At 38.5% G+C, this 22,241-nt stretch overlaps 3 protein-coding genes across 5 annotated transcripts in view; 2 read left to right on the plus strand and 1 right to left on the minus strand.

Annotated features, from left to right (window-relative positions):
• The window catches only part of LOC146463048 (BAI1-associated protein 3-like), a 36,184-nt gene extending 33,338 nt beyond the window's left edge, over positions 1–2,846 (plus strand). For all 3 annotated transcript variants that reach the window (XM_085084938.1, XM_085084937.1, XM_085084936.1), the window contains 2 exons: positions 354–571; positions 1,221–2,846. In XM_085084938.1, the coding sequence (XP_084941064.1) occupies positions 354–571; positions 1,221–1,309 (307 nt within the window). In that variant the 3' untranslated portion in view covers positions 1,310–2,846. The remainder of the gene's footprint in view (positions 1–353; positions 572–1,220) is intronic.
• Positions 2,847–6,654: 3,808 nt separating this feature from the next.
• On the minus strand, positions 6,655–9,160 carry LOC146463049 (uncharacterized). Its single transcript, XM_085084921.1, has 2 exons — positions 8,846–9,160; positions 6,655–8,353 (listed from the first exon to the last, which is right to left on the minus strand). Exons 1-2 carry the CDS (start codon positions 8,954–8,956, stop codon positions 8,135–8,137), a joined length of 330 nt encoding a protein of 109 aa, XP_084941047.1. The 5' UTR covers positions 8,957–9,160; the 3' UTR covers positions 6,655–8,134.
• A 4,158-nt stretch (positions 9,161–13,318) lies between these two features.
• The window catches only part of LOC146463050 (sushi, von Willebrand factor type A, EGF and pentraxin domain-containing protein 1-like), a 33,638-nt gene continuing 24,715 nt past the window's right edge, over positions 13,319–22,241 (plus strand). Inside the window, exons 1-8 of the mRNA XM_085084883.1 lie at positions 13,319–14,044; positions 14,791–14,946; positions 15,907–16,068; positions 17,169–17,360; positions 18,582–18,767; positions 19,186–19,386; positions 20,366–20,623; positions 21,194–21,436. Coding sequence (XP_084941009.1) covers positions 13,342–14,044; positions 14,791–14,946; positions 15,907–16,068; positions 17,169–17,360; positions 18,582–18,767; positions 19,186–19,386; positions 20,366–20,623; positions 21,194–21,436 — 2,101 coding nt within the window. The 5' untranslated portion in view covers positions 13,319–13,341. The remainder of the gene's footprint in view (positions 14,045–14,790; positions 14,947–15,906; positions 16,069–17,168; positions 17,361–18,581; positions 18,768–19,185; positions 19,387–20,365; positions 20,624–21,193; positions 21,437–22,241) is intronic.

Here is a 22,241-nt window from a genome sequence, read left to right on the forward strand (position 1 = left end):
TACTTTAATGAAATTACTTGTCTTGATTCGATGTTGATGTTGTTTGACACACGTAACGCTATTGGCTTACTGATATTCTAGCCATGTTTTGTTCAACGTGCTAGTAACAACAATTTGAGGAACATTCGCTTTCTTTGAAAGTATCTTTTCTAACGTAGTATACGTTATATTGACACTGTATTTAGTTTGAGAAACCTGAAGTCAGAAAAAATGTTACGAACGAAAGGAAAGTGCTCGCTATTTACGTCTATTTACTAATTTTTTTCAGGAAATGTAAACGCTCGCTTTTATCGTTTGCTGTAAACGCGATTCTAAATCTCTCTGTTATTTCTAATCATTTGTTTTATTTCCAGTGACGTTGAACCCGAGCTGTTGAGAGAGACTGGCGCCTGCCTTCATATCACTGTCATGGATTATGACGTGTTTTCAAATGACGACATCGCTGGTCACGTGTTTTTCAGCTTGAATAATATCATGGGTTTGCGGGAAGTTGTAGCAGGAGGCTTTGGGAACGTACCACAAGAAACACGAAATATCTTCCATCCTAAACCTGAAGGCCAGTACTTTGAAGGTAAAAAAAAAAGCTTTTTTTGTTGTTGAATTGTCGTTGTTTTATGCTGTTGGTATGACACGCATTGTAATATTTTATGGCTTTCAAACTGCTTAGTCCAAAGTAAGCTGAGGAGAAACAGATAACATAAGAAGTCAATGAGATATGCCTAGTGATGCTTAAACATTGAAAACCAACCACAGTTAACCACAGTGAATGCGTGAGTTTACTCAGATACGCTTAATAAAACGAAATAAATCTTCGATAAAAACGAACTCGTTCGGTACTCACTGGTGTATTTATATCCAATGTTCACATTGTTAGTAACTCACCAGTAAAACACCAGTTGAGTCTGGTTTATCGACATGACACAGTAAAACTTAACCCCAATAAGGTATGCACAAAACCGCTCACATAGTTCGACCGCCCACCAAACATCCCCTACTGTATCTACGCCACATGTATGTTAGACAACTGTAAAACATCGGTCCACTTCAAGACTTTTCCAGCAAGCACAACAGCTAACCAGGAGATGAGAATCGAAAATAACATCGTGGTGTGGCTTGTTGTTGTTGTTGTTTTTTTTTTACAAAGTTAGCATAGCGCGTACGTTGTTAAGGTCTTTTGCAGGAAACGTTCTCATCAGAGCTTTGGGCTTTTTTAACTGCAGTTCTCGAGTCACGCGACGAAGAAGCAGCACAACTGTTCGTTAAAGCAGAGAAAGACTTGTACGAGAAAACCATCAGTGCACATGCGTAAGGAACCAGGTCCTCCTAAAACCGGCCTGGAAAATAATGTAAAGAGACGCCACAGCAAAGTAATAACAGCGTGTTAAAACAGACACTGTTCTGGCACAGTGAGTGTAAAAAGCCAGGGCACTTTCAGTCAATTCACAATTGAGTGTGTAACTACAGTAACTAATGAACCAGAGGAGCTACTTGTTATAGTGGCAACCTAAATACCACCCGGATCGATGGGCGTTATAAAAAGCTTTGGGCGGATTAACGTAGTAGTGTCAAAATATGACAGCCAACAATAAGGAAATAGGCACCAAGAGAAAAACACCAGTCTCCGGTCGTTCAAAGAGTGGATAACTCCATCCAGTGGATAAATCGCCACCGAACGGATAAAATGTACTCCAACTCTGGTTAAAAATATGTACACGTATGAAAAATCAAATATTTTTAAAAACCCAGCGTTTCGTCCAAAACTTCAGCTTTCATCAGGGGAAAGTGATAAGAATTTTACAAAGAGCACGAACATATAAAGAGAAAAATGAAATTCTCTTTGAGCTAATTAAGTTTTGTCCTTTAGCATATCATGCGTATGTTTTCAACCTTGTAATCTTCAGTAAAAGGCCGTTTATACTTACAAGCTCTATACCAAGGTGTTTGTACTTTTGAGTCATGCAGTGGCACTCTAAAAATCGCTGTGCCATGCACCCAAGTTTAAACTATTTAACTTTATTTAATTTGGTGGTGAACTTTAATGAGAAAATGCTCTACATTCTGTTCACTTGAATAGTTAACAAGAAGGTTTGCGGCCCTCCCAACAATCAACTGAGATAAATATTTTTGTCAACTAAGTTGCTGAGTTCATTTGGCCACCTAAAGAGATTCGATAGCACACGTTTCGAGCGTAAACCCATCGTCAGGACGAATCAAGGAATTGTGGGTTGTATGTAGTTTGTATAGTGAGCAGTGGCCAAATCACCTCATCAACTCTGTTGATTAAACCAAACATTCGTTTCCACTCCCCCATCGTCTCAGCCCCAAAGTTTCCTCTTATCAGCTGAGACAATCTTCGCACTCATTTGATTCTTAAAGCACCGTCTAAGCCTGTCCGTATTACCCATATAATGATCTAGGCTAAATTTCATAATAATGTTCGGGTTGTCAGTTATCTTGTGTAAAGTTTTATGAAATGGTATTTTGCGTTCTAGATTAATGAATATTATACCTTTCGTTCAATTTTACTGGCTTAATGTCTTTATGCTTTCAATATGGCCTTTTGAGTTTGGATACGAATTAAGCGAGGCTTGTGGACTCACTTGTATCGTATCTAATTGAGTGACTTCCTATCTCCACACCTCAATAACATCAAATACGCCTTCGTGGACCAAACAAAACTACGTAACTTTGGATGAAAACCTCGTGCCTTTTCACTGTATATGGCGAGGTTTCCCTGATTTGTAGGTTAAGAACATTTACTGTAAATTCTATTTCGTACCCTTAAATTTTATATAAATGAACAAAATACTTGGTGGAATAAATAAGATAAAATTTTGTAATAGCCAGATTGTGTGTAGTTTTTGACTCAGTTGTAAAGGGTTAGTTAAGCGCTTGCCCTTGGTAGGTAGTCTCGGGCTGTCTCACAGCTCGCAAAAGATCACAGTCTTGAGTTACGTATGCATGCGTTCTGATTGGGTCAAAGGTCTCAAAGGGGTCTCACACTTCTCGACAACTGTACAACTTTTTAGCGATTTTTTTGTTTCTCTAACTGTTAGTTGGACGCTCTTCCCACGATAATGACCTGAGTATAGGTTTCACACGGTCATGGCAATTGAAGTTTGCATTCCAGGCCGGGAAACGTTATGAGAATTAGAAAAATTTGTATATATGAAGCATGTATACGCATTAAAGAAGAAAGATTCTAGCGTAATCTACGCAAGAATCTTTCTTCTTTATAATCTTTCATCCGTAGTGCGTATACATGTTTCATTTATCTAGGAAGATCGAAGGGCCTCTGCTCGCAGGGTAATGTTTCATATATATTCATATTCATTTATTCTCCACGGGTATATTATGAACTCAGAACATGAGCAGCTCCCAGTTGGCTTGATAGCTCGGTTGTCCCCACTCAGTTAGTAGAGCATCGCAGAGGTCATAGGTTCAAATCCCATTTTCAGGTTTTTTCGCAACAGTCTGGCTACGTAGATAACTGCGAGAATCTTGTTTGTTTCGGTCATGGATAAGTCATAGAATTTAAGATTTTTTTAAAAATTATTTTTAGCTAATGGTTGGAATGTAAAGAAATTTTGTAAACTTTGTGTCAATCATCAAAACATTCAGTGAACACGGACCTTGTGTTACCCTCTTTATCGCACATGCGCACTTATGATGATCATGATAATAGGCGAGGTCGTGGTAACCATCTTACTTCCTGGTGCGTTTTGTTGTTTTCGGGTTTCGTTAAAGGTTCATGAAAATTGATCCAGTCTTTGGATTGGAGGCTTTGTACTTCTTTCAGTGTTTGTGAGTTATTGATCGATTTTGCCCAAGAAAATTAAAATACTTGTTTGGGAGCTGCTGTAAAAGGGTTTTAGGAACATAAAAAGACAGGGCGGATGCTAACTATATGTAATATGGTGTTAAAAATACACGGGACTTTTCTAGAACAAAGCAATTGAAAATCAGTGCCCACTCTTTGAATAACTCGAAAACACGAGTACGAATTTGTTTTTGAGCGCCTCGCAATCGACTGCACGGAAAAACCGCAAACACCTTTCGGACCTCACACAGCCAATAGGCACTTTCGTCCCTGTGCTAACAACATTCTGTATCCTAGGTTTGACGTTTTTAGAACTTTTCTGTGCGTTCTTATGAGCGTTTTTAAGGTCATCGTATGCTAAGAATTATGGGTAAATGTACCAGTGGCCATCTTTTTTGGTCCGGAAGATTATCAAGATTCATTCAGCTGTAATACTGTACAGTTGAACCTCTCCACAACGGCCACTTCGGAGACAGAAGAAAGTGGCCGTTGTGGAGAGGTGGCCGTTATGGGGAGGTAGGGGTGTCATATGACACCTTTTTTTCGGGAAGTACAACGTGTTTATTGTGCCAAGTTCATGCTTACTGTAACCTATGATGGCAATCCAATCTTAAATAATAGATATATAGATAAAATACACAATAAAACATAAATAATATTTTGAATCAAAATGTTAACAAGACGAAACGAACAAGGTTCGCAACATTCGCTATATTATTGTAGACAATTTATGCTTACTGCAGCATTTAAATGGAACACAATCAAAATACGTATATCGTTAAAATGGATACAGATACGTAATGTTCCGAAGATAAATGACGATTTCTGCAAAAGTTTATAAAAAGGTGTTTTTTACAAAAAAAAACTGTACTGGCCGTTGTCGAGAGGTTATTTTGGCAGTTGGGGACGCACTTTAGTGGCCGTTGCCGGTGTAGAGAGGTGGTCGTTGTAGAGAGGTTTAAACAAGAGCTTATGTATGGACTGTCCGCCGGGACAAAAAAATGTGGCCGTTGTGGAGAGGTGGCCGTTAGTGGAGGTTCGACTGTATTTTGTATTTCCGTTTAGAAAGAAGAGAACGTATCTGGTTATTTATCTTCGCGTTAAAAAAAAAATTGCGATGCCTTAATTGTGGCGGTGCGGCGAGGTTACGAACTCCCATTACAGTTTGCAATTCACCAACGCTGAGGTGAATGGCCGTTTTTAAATTAATTTATCAATCAATTTAGTTTAACGTAGTTCCGCTATTGCGCAAATATTTGTCAGCTATATAAGCGTATGTCCCAATGTAAATTTCCATTGTACCTGAAGAAGGCTGGTTTGGCCAGCCGAAATATAGTAACCTTTAAACCGTATTTCTACGTTGTATCGGTCTCTGCTTCTTGTATCATTTAAATAGAGGACGCAATATTCGTCTATACGAACTTGGGTAAATATTTTTTGTTCGTCTGGCTATTTGTCTCTTGTATAAAGACGAGCACAAGACGCATTATCCGTCTGGGCGAACTATTTTTATTTGTGCGTCGTTGAAGACGAGCAACGGAAGATATTTCGTCTAGACGCTTAATATGTCTTGTGCCCGTCTTTATACTGGAGACGCAATAACCAGACGAACAACGAATGTTTGCCCAAGTTCGTCCAGACGGATAATGCGTCCTCTAGGAAAAAACGGCCAAAAATTGTTTCAGTCCATGATTAGTGAAACAATTTGTTCGCAAAATGATGGACAAAGCCGGGAGGCGAATAGCAAATGATCTTCGGAGTTTAAGTAACCAATCAGATGTCGCCAAAAACGCTATCTATTGGTTTGGTATACACTACTGCATTTCATTCCCCTGGGAGACAACTAGCCTCCCACGCAGACGTTCTTAGGGGTTCGTCACGCGTTCCTGCCCCACGAACGTCTGCTGAAACGAACAGCCACTTCTGTTCGTCGGCAAATTGCCTTTGTCTGAACAGACCAATCAGCATTGACTCATTATGACAAGTAAATCCAAGCACATACTGCGTAACAACGGAAATCATCACCCGTGGAGATATTTTCGCTTCCGGACGTGCATATAGTTTATACGATTGAAATTTTTCCTTCCACAACACCCTGCATTTTCTTCAGTGATTTCACTGAGAGAAGCGGCAAGAATTCCAAGATTTGCCAATTTGCCTACCTGGTCTTTCATAAGAGTTACAAGGGGCGAAACCACAACCACAATCAGTGACCAGCAGCTTCAAGAATTGAATTGTAAACAAACGATAGAGCTTGATAAATAAGTGACTTTCCATAACCAGTTGGAAGGTTTACGAACACATCAGTTTTCTTCTGCGCAAATTGCACTATGACTTCTCTTTGATACGCATTCAACTCCTTAATACCAAACGTTTAGCACACATGACCAAAAACAACATTTAAGTCCGCCATCCTGTCTAGGGTAATATTTTTAATATCAAACACGAGTTTACCCAAAGTTGGGAAACGGCTCCTGATTGGTCCGCAGTTGACGAACGGAAGTGGCTGTTCGTTTCAGCAGACGTTCGTGGGGCAGGAACGCGTGACGAACCCCTAAGAACGTCTGCGTGGGAGGCTAGGAGACAACTTACCCACTCTTGAACAACCGGGTCTAGAATGACTGATGTGCCACATGGACACCAGACACAGGATACCCATGTCGGGGATCGTAGTAATTAACATAAAGTTATTTTTCTTCAAACCCACACCATTTCAGTTACATCTATCGGGCACTATTTTTGGGAAAAACAAGAAAAGCTAGAAAAGCCTTTCATGAACACTAATTGACAAGTTCAATATAGACAACCCAGGGATAAATCGATTTTTTTTTTAAGCTTGATGTTTTTTAATATCAACAACAAAACAATCGCGCAGCTTCCTGCTTGCGAAATCAACAGTCACTTGAGTTTGCCGTTTCACACTGGATTAAAAATATTTAAAAGAGAAAACGTTTCCTCGCACAACCCGATGTCACTGCCACTTTGACAAAAACGGCTCACTAACTAAAACTGATATGGAATAAAATTTTACTTTCTGGTTAATTTTCTTTCTCGCTAAATTATATCTAACAGCTAACTCAGTAGGTGGAAGATTGAAATATTAATTTACAAGTTGGTGTAGGCGAACTTGGCATATTTAAATCTTCCTTTAAGAGATGTAATTTTACCCGCGTTTACAAAACTTGATCGGGTAGCAATGAAAACTGTAAAAAAGAATAACTTAAGCGATATTAATACACGTTCATGTTGCAAATTACAAAAGTCATATATTTACATTTCTGGAAGAAAAATATTCCAATCTGTTGTCAAGGGTTCTTCAAAACCTACATCCGTTTCAGCTCGAAGAAGAAATGAATTAGTCTTATAAAACCTTAATTTATTGAGAGAAACGCAATAAGTAAATGGATTAACATTGACAACCTTTCTGCCTGCAAGCAAACTAATGGAAGATATCACGTTATATTCATAAGCTAGCCGTCGACCTGTGGTTTTCCCTTTGTATGATTCAACTTCCTGTTTTTGTGAGGGCCGCCATCAATCCTATTTAATTATTAATTGCGAAGATGTTATTTTGCCGCGTCCGTTCAACACAATAGTGCTGACTAACCTTGCTGACTAACCTGGCTACAAGTTAATTCTATAAAATGATTACTCGTGAATCAATCGTTCAGTTATACTCAGAGAAAGCCGAAATATATTTTTCCAAAACCAATTATCTGCTTACCAAATGTCTATCAAAATTGCGGGGGAAAACGAAAACTATAAAAAAAGCTGTACTAAATGAGACAATGGTGATGGTGATTCCTTACCGACTAACCTCGCTACAAGTTTTTGAAATATTATACGAAATAATCACTACTGTGTTTTTCGCCTGGTTATAGCCAGAAAAAAACCCATTGAAAGATGTTTTCCCGAAACCATTTGTCTTCTATACTCTATGTACTTGTCAAATTTCTATCAAAAATGCGGGGGGAGCAAAAAGCTGTTGTAAATGCTTTGCTGTTGTTTAGTTGACAGTTCTCTTCCAACAATTTGTCAACTTCTTGTCAACTGTTCGGTAAATACCAAGTTTTGTCCTGCTCGTATTAGCTAAAGAAATCTTGATAAGACTATTCTATTACACCAAAACTCTTAACAATATGGTGTGCAAACGCCATATATATCAGTCAATGGATGGAACTTCATTTGCTCTTATTTGTTGACGTGTTTTCCAAATTTATCTTGCTCCATTGTCGACGCTCCGTCAAGAAAGCAACGCAGCCATTGACAGGAAGCTCAATTTGCCCGTGGACATAAAAACGTTTTAAGCGCGTTTTAAGATTTCAGACTGGGAGACTGATCCGAACTTGCAGCATAGCCGTAGCAACTTACTTCCGCTTGTTGCGTTAAATGTGCGTTAAAACTGGATTGAAACTCTTCCAGTGCTTCTTTCTCAATGTTTTCCGCTGTTTTTAACAGCATTTTTCCCCTACGTCGAGACGTGGGCGATTCCTTGCTGACGAGTTTCTCCGCTTCTTTAAGCTGCTCAGCTTTCTGTTAATTGAAACCAAATCATTTGTTAAATGCTAAGTGATTCATTCCACGAACAGGCTTGAAGCTATAGTAACAGCCTTAAATATTACTTTGCTTATCGCTATGTTTTAAAATTTTTTAAGAAGTTATTGAACTCTAGGATTTGTCTGGTATTGTGGAGAAACTGAATTAACACTTGAGTTCGTTTAATCTCATGAACATATAAATTCATTGTGTAACCTCGATGCCTGTTTTCATTGAAGTCGACCTCTTTCTAATCGAAACTCCGAGATGTTGCACCATATTTACGAATATTTGCTCGTGTACTCTTTAACTTAGGAGCCGAAGCGTAATTTTTCCAAAAAAAAAAAAAAACTAGCTTTGGCATATATTTGTATTTCAACCCGAAATGGGAAACGGCGAACAAATGCGGACTCGACACTGCGTTTGTACGCCGGCTAATTTACCTCGTGTGTTAGTTTAATTTATAACGATAACTCGAGTTGTTCGTACCTGCTTTGCTGCTTTTTCCTTCGTTTCTCGTAGCAGTTTAAAATAGCTGGTTTCTTCCACGAATTTTGGCGTATTGGATAACCTTCGCTTTGGTCGCTGTTTTTGTGACATGCTGTGTTAGGCACGATTTTTGGCAAGTCACAATTGTAAACAAGCGAAGCTTTTCAAAGCTGCAGACTGGATGTTATATTCACTCGACAGTTGTTATGGAGTGGTAGGTTACTGCTAGCGCCGTTGAAGTTTCTAGTAATTGCGACTGCTGTGGATTACACCTAACCAGCCAATACCTTTCGGCTTTAGATTTCCAACATTCAAATTGAGTGGGTTGCTTTGTCACTTAACGCGAACAGATGTTCCGCTTGACTGAATTCTCTTTTTGTCAGTTTACTTCATTAAGACGTCTTCTTTATGTCATTAAGAAGTGAGTTCTAATGCTTAGAAATTTACCTACAAATCAATTTTTTATCGATAACGTTAGAACAACGTTTAAGCTTGACAAAAACATCTCTCATTCAGTTAGCCGCTAATTTATGCCATTACTGTATTTTCTAAGCTCCACGGTTCTTCGTGGGATGGTGAATTAAAATGTAAAGGCATAAATTTGTTGAAAGTATTTTAAATTCGTAAAAGACATAACAAACATTACCTCGGTACAACAGGATTTCTTAATTCGCACGCAAATTTCAATAACAAATTGACCGTCGCTACTTTCCCCTTTGTAACATGCAAATAATTTCTTTCTTTCGTTTGCAGAATTTCTGATTAGCATTCGAAACGTTTTGAGTTGGATGCTTAGCAGAATTAGGAATACTTAAAAGTCTAATTGTTTTCTTTGTTGCAGCGTTGCAAACCTATCTTTCTTTTATTCGTCAAATCTATGTCGAACTATAAACTTCGCAGGATATGCTAAGCTTTAGATCTAATCAGTGAGTTTCTTGCTGTTCTTTGAATTTAGTTCTTCATGATCGATTTTCAACGCACGATAAAATGAAGATGTTGCACTATAAAAAGAGTAAGTGTTACCCTAAGTTGACCTTTCTTCACTTACTGATTTCAGGGAGACGTTTAATTTAAAATCACTTGAGCCCGCTTCTTCTCCTTCAAATTTGGTCAACTGTCAACCTTAAAAATTATTATCAGCGAGATTTGAATCAATACTATACAAACATATACTGAAAAAGACAAATGCGAATTTCAATGAAAACAGTTATTTCCGCCACTCCGAAACCAGCTGCTAAACATTTACCCTGGTCCGCGAGAACCCACCCTTTGTCGGCGGCAGAGGAGCACCGTTGAACGTTGGACGGCCTGTAGTGCTTCAAATCGATCCCCTTACTGCTCAGCTAAGTAATTGTACAAGCAATCTCGGATCCGTCGAAGTTACACGTGATCTGGTAAAAAACTCTGCGAGTGCACGCATTTGTGACTTGCTTAAGTTTTGCGTCTATTCGCGTCTTCTTAGTGTTGTTAAGTTTTCAATGTTTTAACGAAACACAGCCATTTGCGTGATAACTCAAGGAAAACAGGGAAGATAGAATATGTATATACATATATATATATAAATTATTTTATTGCTTTCATTAACACACACGCAAGTTTGGTCTATGATTCTCTCTCTACCTTGACTTTACTACCCGATAATTTCATAAATCCTTACTGTTCAGGGGTTATAAATACAGTAAACACCCACATTTTTAAATGTGGTCATCCAGAATAAGTCTTCATGTATTTATTGTAAGGTTCTTATATAACAGGTGTCTAAAATGACGAATTTCAGCCTGGAGGTTCTTAATCTACTTGTTCTTTTATGCGGGTGTTTTTGACTGGTTAAAAAGGGAGAGGAACTGAATAAACATGGAAAGCTTGTATGCTACTGTAAGCACTACACTTACCAATTGGCATGCAGGTCTGTCATGTATGTAACATTATATTCTCCACTTATATAAAAGAAGAATGATGTTGGTTTACAGACAAAGGTGGACAAAAGCGCCCATTGCAGGACCAATGCCAATCAAGAATAAAATACGATAGCGGATTTGCTCAGTGCTGTTCGTTAAGTACTTGTTCGGTGACTGAGCAATCAGCTTGGTGGTGCAATGGACAAAAATAAACGAATGTAAAAGAATCATTTCTTTATGTACATACGCCAACTTTAGCTATGGGGCGTATCTTCACGACCTGTTAATTTTACAAATGTTATGGATCGCATGGATCACCAATAAAAATGGACTTGATAAACATCAAAATGATGCTTTTCTCAAATAATTAACAATACGTAAATGAGAGAACTCCAGCCTAGCATTTTTTTTTTTTTGGATTAAGAACAGATAAACTGCTAGTTTGTACTTCTCTTCAGTTGTTGTGTGCTGTCACAACAACTGAATAGTTGTTGTTTCTTTGTAATATTTTTTCCCTCTTGGTCGTTGATTTAAATTGTTTTCGAACGCGACTTATTTTGTAATCACAGTGGATCGTAGGTGTTAAATCGTTTTTAAATGATGCCAAGATCACCAAGACAAAACAATTAAAGTTTAAATATGGTGGTGCAGTGCAGGAGTGGTGTAATCGTTCGCTTTTAATGGTACCGTAAAATTCCGAAAATAAGCCCCGGGGCTTTTATTTTTCAAAGGATTTTTTTTGAGGGGCTTATTATTGGAGGGGGTGGGTGGGCTTATAAAATGAAATTTGTGTGGGCAATTTTCACTGTGCAAATGAAAACATTAGAGCGTTTACTAGAAATTCGTGACTACGTAATTCCTCTGAACATGCCAACTTCAACCCAACAACGATAAACTTTATTGAAAATGGAATACCGAAGATACCGTCAAAAATCTCACTTTCGTGAAAGCTCTCGCACGCTGAGTTCGGATACGGTATGGTGATATGTGTAATTTGCCTTGGCTCAGTTATTTTGTTTTTTAGGGCATTTCCAATATATAAGCTCTCGAGGGGCTTATCGAATTTGGGGGTGGGGGGACGGGCTTATATTCTGGGCCAGCTACTATTTGGAGACTGGACTCAAAACTGCGTGTGGTTAAATTCATCCATTTCTCGCGAGAAACATTAAACTGAGATATTAAAGTTCAGATAATTTTAAAGTAGCAGAAAATGAAATATCGAGACAAGCATGTTCATGGCCTCACGAGAATCAAATGGGAACCCTGATGGTATGTAATATGGATTTTTTGGTAAATACAAATGATACAAATTATTTGAGGTGCAAACCAAAATGCGTTACAATTGCTCTAATCGGCAATAAAGAACCACTGTTATAGTGTAAATTATATATCTGGATTGTCATGTGTTAGTAGGAGTTAGCAATACGATTGAAGACTACTAGCAGTGCCTTGTTTTTCTTAGGATAGCGGGCAACTCACGCGAGCCAGCGCGAAAATTGTCTCTCCCGAGGCGACGCGCGTGTGAAAGTAATTTTCGTGCGCTATTGCATAGTTCGCTCGCTTTACTCAGGGGCACCCAACGGATCGTTTCGGTAAATTATCTGTTCGGAAGGCCCTTAATCCCCTACAATTTTCTAAAAATAACTTTCGCCTCGAACTTCCGTGATATGGGAAATTTAAGGCCTGGTGTTTTCGGATTGATAAAAATGTCGTTTCGAGTACCGAAAAAAGGTCAGCTAAGATTTTCGGAAAGGAAATAAGACCTAATTTTTTTGGGAAATGGACAAAAATACCCTAGTAATTTCGAAAAGACTCAAGTTCCCCCTAGAATGACCGAACAGATAAAAATATTATAGCGCAGCATTAAATGAATCTACAGAGCTTTAAAGGCACTCCAGATAGCCTAAAATAGCGTTTCAAAGGATCTGAGAGAAAACTCCCATTGGGTGCCCCTGTTTACTGTCCGTAAAAAAAATAGGCGACTGATTGTAGCCTAAAACGGTTGATCTACGAGGACGACTATCGACACCATTAGTGACCCTGCATTACTTGTATAACTGACAACTATTTTAAGCTCGTTTCATAACTAATTTATTCCGCCATTTGTTTTTGTTACAACAGACAGTATTAGCGGGGGAGCGTGGACAAATAGCGAAGGCTATCGGCTCTTTTTTACAGTTTTCTGAAAAAAATAATTCAGGTACAAAAAGGCCGAGTTATTGACAAAGTAACTTACCAGTAAACAAGTGGGAGTGTTTGATAAATAGACAATGATAAAAAAATAACCATTAATTCGTTTTTTCCTTGCGGTTTTGATGATGTAGTAACATACCTAGAAAAACGTCGGATAAACTGTGCAGATCTGCTCCTTCGTGACACTAAATCACTATCGACCATGATTTCATCACACAGCCAATGTTTACCTTTGTTGTAGATTGATTGTAATAAAGGCATCATTAATGTGCTCAGTTTACAATGAGCAGCTCCAACTATTTCCAGTGTTTGTCCACCTGTTATAGCCATGAGAATTGTCCATCTGTCATTTTCAAATCCCCACGTCCATAGCAAGCTTCAGTCTCTTGTGGACTCGAGCGCAAAATGTTCCTCTTGGGAGTTTGTTTTTTTCTTACAACCCTCCAAGCTTTTATATTTTCTACAGCTTTGGGGCTTGAGGGTCAGTTAGAGCTTGAGAATTTTCAAAGAGATCACAACGATTCCGTATCAGATCTAATTTTCCTCCTCGATACCTCGGGAAGTCTGTGGTATTGGGACTCCGCCAGCAGAACATCAAAAATCGGCTTCGACGACGAAAAAGTGTTTGTTAACTCGTTGCTGAGCCAAATTCGTGTTAGTTTGCCGTCAACTCGCGTCTCGGTGATTTTATTTGGCACTAAAGCCACTATCGATATCAATTATATCAGCAATCTCAACGCTCAGAATCACAAATGTAACTTCAAGAAGAGCTTTCAGGCTTTAAAGTTTCGCTCTGGTATGACTAATATGCATGATGCTTTCCAGTATGCCCATGACATCATCTTTGGGAGACTGAGCGGCAACAAGCGCCCTACAAAACTAGTGAAGACTGCCGTGTTCCTACTCACAGACGGAATGTGGAACGACGGAGGAGATCCCTACCCCGTTGCCAAAAACCTTAAAGATGGAAAAATTGAGATTTTTTCCATTGGAGTGACTAACGGAGTGAATATGAACGTTTTACGACAGCTTGCTACAGATAACAGCCATGCCTTCCATTACAATTCATTTACTCAGTTCAGGGAGCTTGCGAATTATCTCCGAGGGGGTAAGTCGCTAACGAGTAAAATTTTATTATATTTAATGGTGGTTCTTTTCAGGTCGGTTTTCCATGTCGTTTTTTTGTACTAATATAGAACTAAGACACAAGGGTTTTTTCTTCTTGTGCGCTGTTTTTGGTCAGTCTGAAAATAAAAGTTGATGTCATTTGTAAAACACGCAGATAATGCCAAATACAGCTGGTGAGAACATTTATCGCACGAGAGAAATAAATCTCTGGATTGTATTGAAAACCAACCAAATTAAGTGTTGCCTTTAAAAACCAAACGTCCAAAAAATCTTTTAAATCTAAGCGTGCATCTCCGAAAGTCCAGGAAAGATAAAGCATCCTATAATTTAACTTTTGTTATCAAGCTTCAGGAAGTGTTTGAAACCTTTCAATATTAATTCTTGGGATTCAGTGACCTTCAAATTGCATTCATTATTTAACGCACTATTCACAGGCAGATAGGGAACCTCTGATCAACGGGCAATCTAAACGAGAGAAAGCACCCGTACTTAATAACGAAATAGTAATGATACTACAATTTGAAAGGCAGTAAATTCTGCATAACGATGTTTGCTGTTCACTGATATTGACGTCAAATTTCTCTTTTGTTCCTTAAGTATTCCAGCTGCTAAATAAAACAGGTCTTTGTTCCAGTGACCAATGGCATACATCTCTTTGTTTGTGAACAACAATAGCTGACGTGAACGTATTGTTTCCTTTCAACTTATTTCTGTTCTTATCGCAAGATCCTTACGAAAGAGATTGGGAACTTGGACAGACGAAAAGTCTTTGCGGATCATGTGATAATAGAGCCGACTGCGCATGTGGGCTTCTGAGCGGGGAATATAAGTGTTCTTGCCCGAAAGGTTATTATGGTAGTGGATATATCGGGGACTGTCATCGTAAGTACACATTTTCATGTTTTATAAAATAAACGCTGTCTGGTTGGTTTCAAGTGATCATGTGGGTGAAATTAAAGCACTGTGACTTAAAAAGTTATGGCGAAAAACTGATAGAACTTAAAGGGGAAGTGTCGTCTTAGTTTTAGTGTCACTTTGAATAGCTAGTGGGTGTAAACGTGATAATAATCGGGTTCAGTTTTTTTAACTAATGCACAGAAACTAGTATCATTTCTCTTTGGCTGCCGATGGCTAGGATAGAAATGGATTGCAACTTCAAAAAATTGGTCACTTTTAAGGCACCTCGGCTCCTATGTATCTTTGAGAAATGGCTAAACATTTATCAGGGGCACCCAACGACAGTTTTCTCTCAGATCCTTTGAAACGCTATTTTAGGCTATCTGGAGTGCCTTTCAAGCATTATAGGTTTATTTTAGGCTGCGCTATAATATTTTTATCTGTTCGGTCATTCTAGGGGAACTTGAGTGTTTTCGAAATTACTAGGGCATTTTTGCCCATTTCCCGAAAACCTTAGGTCTTATTTCCTTTCCGAAAATCTTAGCTGACCTTCGGTACCCGAAACGACATTTTTGTCAATCCGAAAACACTAGGCCTTAAATTTCCCACATCACGAAAGTTCGAAGTAAAAATTCCCTTGAGAAAATTGTAGGAGATTAAGGGCCTTCCGAACAGATAATATACCGAAACGATCCGTTGGGTGCCCCTGATTTATTATAGCTTTTGCTCGGAGAAGTCATTTCATATTTCCCCCCGGTGCTCTAACAGCAATCTTAAGAGGTTCTTTATGAAATATTTGGACAGTTTTGACCAACATACAGCAAAAGCTCCGTGACAGGACCCCTTTATATAGCATTAAAGGAACTTCTATGCATCCAAATGAATTTTGTTTCATTATTAAAGAGAAAGATTTCATTACGCTTTCTCTGTCTATTTCCATTTTAGAGTGCCCCTATTCATCGTACAAAGATTTCATCGGTTACGCCAAATCTTGTCTGCCGTGTCCAGCTGAATCAGGCAACAATAAAAAAGGTAGCAACAGCCGAGGAGATTGCAAGTGCTTCGAAGGATACGAAGGGAACCCTGCTGGATATGTCGAGTGTAAAAGTAAGGACTTAAGAAGTTTGGTAATAACAACAAGACTTAATATTGGTCTAGAGTACAAAATCACAAGAAAATCTCAATGTCCTACCTTCTTCGACTTGATTCAGCCAGGGGAGGGTTGGGGGGAGGGGGGGAAGAGGCGCACAAGGTGAAATTTGGTGAATATTCATAACTTTTTAAATATTAAGGTAAACAGTACCGAACTTGATGACTTTTCCTAAAACATGTCTGGTAACAAGTTGATACAATAATGGTTCGCCACGTGGCTTGATGTCTCCATGCCAATGATAACAAGTCTTTTCTTACAAATTTGGATTATTTTTCGAATCAGTAAATTCTGTGAGGTACATTTTGTAATAAAAACTATCGGTATGTGAAATTTTCAGTTTATTCTCGTTATTTTTACATTTTTACACCATTTTGACTCTAATTTATTGCTTTGATCAATTTTGAACCAATTTGGATAATTTTCCGCGGTTTTGGAGATATCGCGAAATCCGAGTCGGCAAATGACCAATTAAAGGCATAATTCACGTGATAGCGTCGATCCACTTAGTGGACCTCAAAGGAAACAGTTTGGTAATTTGTTACCCCCCACCCCCCCCCCCCCCACCAACCTGGCTTATTATCATCATCATCATTATTATTATTATTATTATTATTATTATTATTATTATTATTATTATTATTATTATTATTTTGCCATTCAACTGGAAAGTCAATACACAAATATTAACTTCTCCAAGCAAAAATCCAATCAATTCGTTTCTATTTGTTCACTCTCTTTTTTACCAACAAGTTGAGTTCGAGGTGTTTTTAGAAGATGGCGACCAACCTTGCTGCTATATTTTTAAGTAATCTGTTGTTTTCACATATTCCTTCACCTGTGTCCAAACCTTAAACCTGGCTTCTCTTCAGTGCTGTAGCCTGTTGTAATTGTTTCATTTTATTTTATTTTTGTATTCATTCACAAACAACCTTTGATGTCTGTGTTCTGCAATTCAAGAACTGTTCACGTTGTCCTTATTGTTACACTTTTTATACTATACAATTGCCACAACTTTCTTTAAATGCGACCGGTTTTTCTTATTGTTATTTTGCAGTAAAAAAGTGTGATAAGTTTCCAGTCCCACCGAATGGCAAACTCAAGGGTGGCACATGTAACCGGGAGTATAAATCCACTTGTGAAGTGATTTGTGATACCGGATACGAACTGAGTGCCAATGGAAAAAGGACGTGTGTAATCAATGCTGTCAACACTGCTGTTTGGAGCGGCAGTGATATCTTTTGCAATAGTAAGGGGCTGTACATTAACACAGGAGGATTTGGGGGGAGGGGGGACTGGCAAGATAACCAAGAAGAAAGAAAATGTCAGCCTTCCAAGACAAACAAAAAACACAAGCACCCTCCTTGAGGACATTTTAGAAATCTCACACCCCTCCGGTAACAAATTCACTCGTTCTCGCCATGAGCCATGACAGTCATCCCGCTCAGTTTTTTAATCTAGACTGCTGGTATATATCATAGTTTTATATTATTCTTTCCTCTTATCTAGAAGAAGAGATTTGTTGAACAATTTAACTATAAAAAATTGCGATAAAGTTGAAAAGTTTGAAAAATTTGTGTTCGTTAATACGATGGTGTAAATGACGGGCGGTGTACCCAACATAATCTGCGTCGCACAGATCACATTCAAATTTGTAGACCACGCATTGATTGTTGACAATAGGGGGCTTCGTCTCTTTTAGAGCGAGAATTTGGCCAATCTTCTTAGACTGAAAGACGGGTTTAATTTGGAAACCAATGTTAGCGCTCAAAATTTGCATTTGCCTCTTGACGGAGTTAGCTGATTGCTGATCTTTAAATGGTAGTGTGACCATCCCACAAATATTCTGCAATCGGGAGGCACCTTGAGCAACACGGTCTATCGAAGACTGACTTGGTTGACAAGCAATTCTCTGTTCTAAAGAAATGTAGATCAAAGTTCGATTGCCTGATCTTTGAGATGTTATTCATTAAGGAATTGAACACTGAGTTAAATACTCAGAAAGACTCTATTCGCGACAAACTCTCATGAACTCTTTACGTGACTCTGAGTACGAATACTTTATTATCATCACATATTTTCGCTTTTATTTGTGTCTCCTAGGAATTCTTTTACATTTATATTCGTTTCTCATTTCACTCATTGTTGACTTGGTAATGACGTTAAGCGAACGTCGAAACGTCGTCGCTTTTTTAAAGGCTAATACAATTATTGTAAATAACTACATAATTCAGCCATACGGCTGCGACGTGTTTTTTTCTTTTTTTGATAATCTCTTCTAATTATTCTATTCTGCTCTCTTCTATTCTGTACATGTTGTCATTTTACCTCAAAATAAAAGGCTTTGTTTTTGCACGGCAAGCCTCGCACTGAATTCGTGTCTGGTCGAGGCTTGCCGTGCGAAAACAAAGCTTTTTATTCCCCTGAGAATCAACATGGCTAAGGGTCTATTGAAACCGTTATTTCGCAGAAATTACTTGCCCTGTAATTCTAGTCACTAACGCTGATCCGCCTTCTGGAACCTGCACAAAGGGTGACTTTTCATATCAGACCTCGTGCACCTTCAAATGTGATGACGGTTATATCATGAATGGTAACCCTGTGCGACAATGTCAACAGGACAAGACTTGGTCAGGATCAAACATCACCTGTGAACGTAAGTTGCTTACTGCAATATACGATTGCATAAAGTTAAAGTTGCAATGTCTTTGTGCTGGCAGGTGTATATACTACTGAAGTTTTTGAACATTTTCCCTTTAGCCATCTACTGAGACTTCCGGCCAATTTTAATTTTAATTTTGCTTAAAAGCAAAACTGTAGCCATTGATTAATTCTTAGCTTTCACTGATTTTCACGGGTTCTTTTTTGTTGGTTATCAACACAACCTGCCATCAACGAATATTCTTAAATTTAGTTTTATTAGTTCGATTCTCGACACTCGTTGTAGATAATAACAAAAAAAGGAAGAACCAAAATATGAATTTAAACGCTAGAAAAATTAATTAATCTGAAAGAATTAAAAATCAAAGATTTACCTCCTTATTTCTTATGTACTCTTTCTATTTGTCTCGCAGCGGTCAAGTGTCCAAAGCTGAATTCGATCTCACTTACCCAAGTGACTCCCCCTGAATGCGTCACACAAGAGTTGCGATTCCACACACGCTGTTTATTCGAGTGTCCAAAGGGATATTTGTTCGAAGGGACACCAGATCGGTCTGTACTAAGGTTTTGTCAAACGGACGGCACTTGGACTGGAGAGCACAAGCCTTGCGTCGGTGAGTTTTTCAACAACTCTGTCGTCATTATCCACGGATTTAATCATTCCCAAACTTTCAATTAACATACCGTGTTTATCCGATTAACCGCTCACCTTGAAATAAGCGCCAGCCCTGAAAGCCTGAAAAGTTAATGAGCGCCCACCCTCGAATAAGCGCCCGCCACATCCCCCTCCCAACAAAAAAACATTTCTGTACTAGCACAGCATGAAGTAAGATGGGCGTCATTTGTGTTCTAAAATTGGTTTTAGATACGGTAGTCGAAGAACTTTTATATTGTTTATGTTAGATTTTGCACTTTGTTTTGTCTTGTTAAAGCGAAATAAACTTATTATCCCTTGTTTTGTTATTCTCTAAAAACGTCCTCGCTTGCTGAAAATGTTGGGAAAATAATAAGCACCCATCCTCGAAAAAGCGCCCGCCCTCAAGGGCCCAAAATTAAATAAGCGCCCAGGGCGGTTAATCGAACAAACACGGTAAATTTACTTTGTATATCTTCCCACATTATGTTGCATCGCTGTACAGCTTCTTTACAGCTACAGTAAAATTCCTTATTTAAGCCACTTTGACTGATGAGGCTTCTGAAAAAAGAGCTCTCCAAACTCAGAAGCCAAACATATCCTTTTGGTTATGTTTTACAATGTTGGATGATGTTGCAACTGTTTGGCCGAGCCTTTAGTGTCCCAAACTGGTTTAAAGATGTTTTATCGTTTAAGTCCAAAGGCGCACTTTCTCAACTAATGAGAAGCAAAGCAAAACCAAAGTTAGTTGTAACTTACTCGCGAGCCTTCTCCCGCGCTTGGCACCGGTTGCTTGTATTTGCTTCGAATTTTGATTGGTTCATTGCGCTGTTTAGATCTGTTGTAATTGGCTGGAGTAATTAATTTGGTCACTCAATTGAAAACCGCCCTATCTCGCCATGTTGAGCTCATACTTGATTGTCAAGCTATATGTAGCATCTTATCATTTGCATTTTTAGATAGCGAACCACCCACTATTACCTGCCCCGAGAACATAAGAAAAAATAACAGCCTCCACCAAGATCACGCAGTAATCACGTGGGAAGAGCCTCCATACAGCGACAACTCAATCGGTGTGGATCCGCTGGCCGAAGTGACCGTAACAAGTACCCACAAGTCAGGGCAGAGGTTTCTGATTGGAAAATACACCGTGGAATACACAGTGAAAGACAAAGCTGGATTAACAGCCAAATGCTCCTTTAAAGTGGAGGTCTTGGGTTAGTAAGCTGTTCGTGTTCATAACGGTTGCCACGGTAAATAACAAGTAGAGCCGGACTGAAAGTGTATCTTTTCAGCCACTGACAAAAGCAACCTTGGTAAATACAGTCATCATATATTCACCAGACTTAAAACATCGCATTTCTTTTACGTATAGCCTGACTGTTCTGAAAGTAGTGGTTCTCCAGGTAATTTAGGATCAGTATTAGGCTTGAATTATGGTTTATCACTGAACGATTGCAAGTTTCTTGGTAAATACTCTTTTCCCTGCGTTTTGACTTAAACTGGTTTCGATCTGTGAAGTCGTTATTTTAACAAAAGAAACATACACCTTGGTTATCATTTTATCTCAAATTATTGTTAACCGACTTTTATCATAAACGCCGGGACCACGGGTGTCACTTTGCTGTTTATAAACTGTATAAATTGTAACTCAACTTACTTAGATACTCTTTCCTCGCAAAAAAAAAAACGTATATGATATGATAGCCACTAAACTTTCAAATGTGACATGTATCATTTCACGAACCCTTAGATCAAGTGTCTTGACAACATTCTTTTCACAACAGATAATGAAGCACCATACTACACATCTTGCCCTGAAGACAAATCTATTATAACAACCACAGATTCAGCGCGAGTTCTGTGGACGTTACCTGAATTCATAGACAATTCCAACGTCACTCCAATTGTTGAAAATAACAAGAATTCTGGTGAGCTTTTCTACATTGGAGAGGTGTTTGTTTTCTACGTCGCGAGAGACCAATCCGACAACGTCAATGACAGCTGTGCCTTCAAGGTCGAAGTCAAAGGTAAATAAATGAATATTCGTTTCAATTATTTCTTTATTAAATTTTGTTACTTGAGTTGATAGAACCTTGGATATACAGTCAACTCTCTCATAGCGACCACTTCTCGTAAGCGACCACCTCCCGTAAGCGACCACCTCGTAAACAACCGTTTTGTTTCTCAGTTAAGTACTGTTTTAAGAGCTCTCTCGTAAGCGACCACCACTCAAATTTCTTAAGGGACCGCGACCACTTTTTAGGCCAGAAATTACACATATTCTTTTGTTTTCTGTTTCCGGTAAGCGACCACCCAACATAATCACGTATGATCGCTTGTAAATCATTACTCAGAAGTGACAAAGTTCAATTTTGATGACGCTTCCCCGGACTGCTGACAGATAACGACAGGGTACAGACAGGGAAGATGGCTATAATTAGATCTGTAGGTAAACGGGAATTGGTACAGTGATTTGTTCCAAAATGAACCATGAACGATGTTATACAAAGTTTCATCAGAAGAATGAATAGATGTGAAAAAAAAAAATAAAATAAATTAGTTTCTACAGTGTATTTGCCTTATTTTAGCTGCTAAGGTGAAATTTTTATGTAATTAATTAATCAATCCAGTATTAGGATTAGTTTGTTTATCTTTCCCGTAAGTGACCACCTCCCGTAAGCGACCACTTTTTCGTGCACCAAGGGTGGTCGCTAACGAGAGAGTTGACTGTACTGAGAAAAACTTAGCAAGAAAATAGCAAGGCTCAAATGTTAATTGACAGGATAGAACTGTCGATAGTATTCAGAATATTTCAAAAGCTCATTAATAATT

Source organism: Pavona decussata, unplaced genomic scaffold (genome assembly GCF_977016875.1).
Source record: "Pavona decussata unplaced genomic scaffold, jaPavDecu1.1 SCAFFOLD_181, whole genome shotgun sequence".
Lineage (NCBI taxonomy): Eukaryota > Metazoa > Cnidaria > Anthozoa > Scleractinia > Agariciidae > Pavona > Pavona decussata.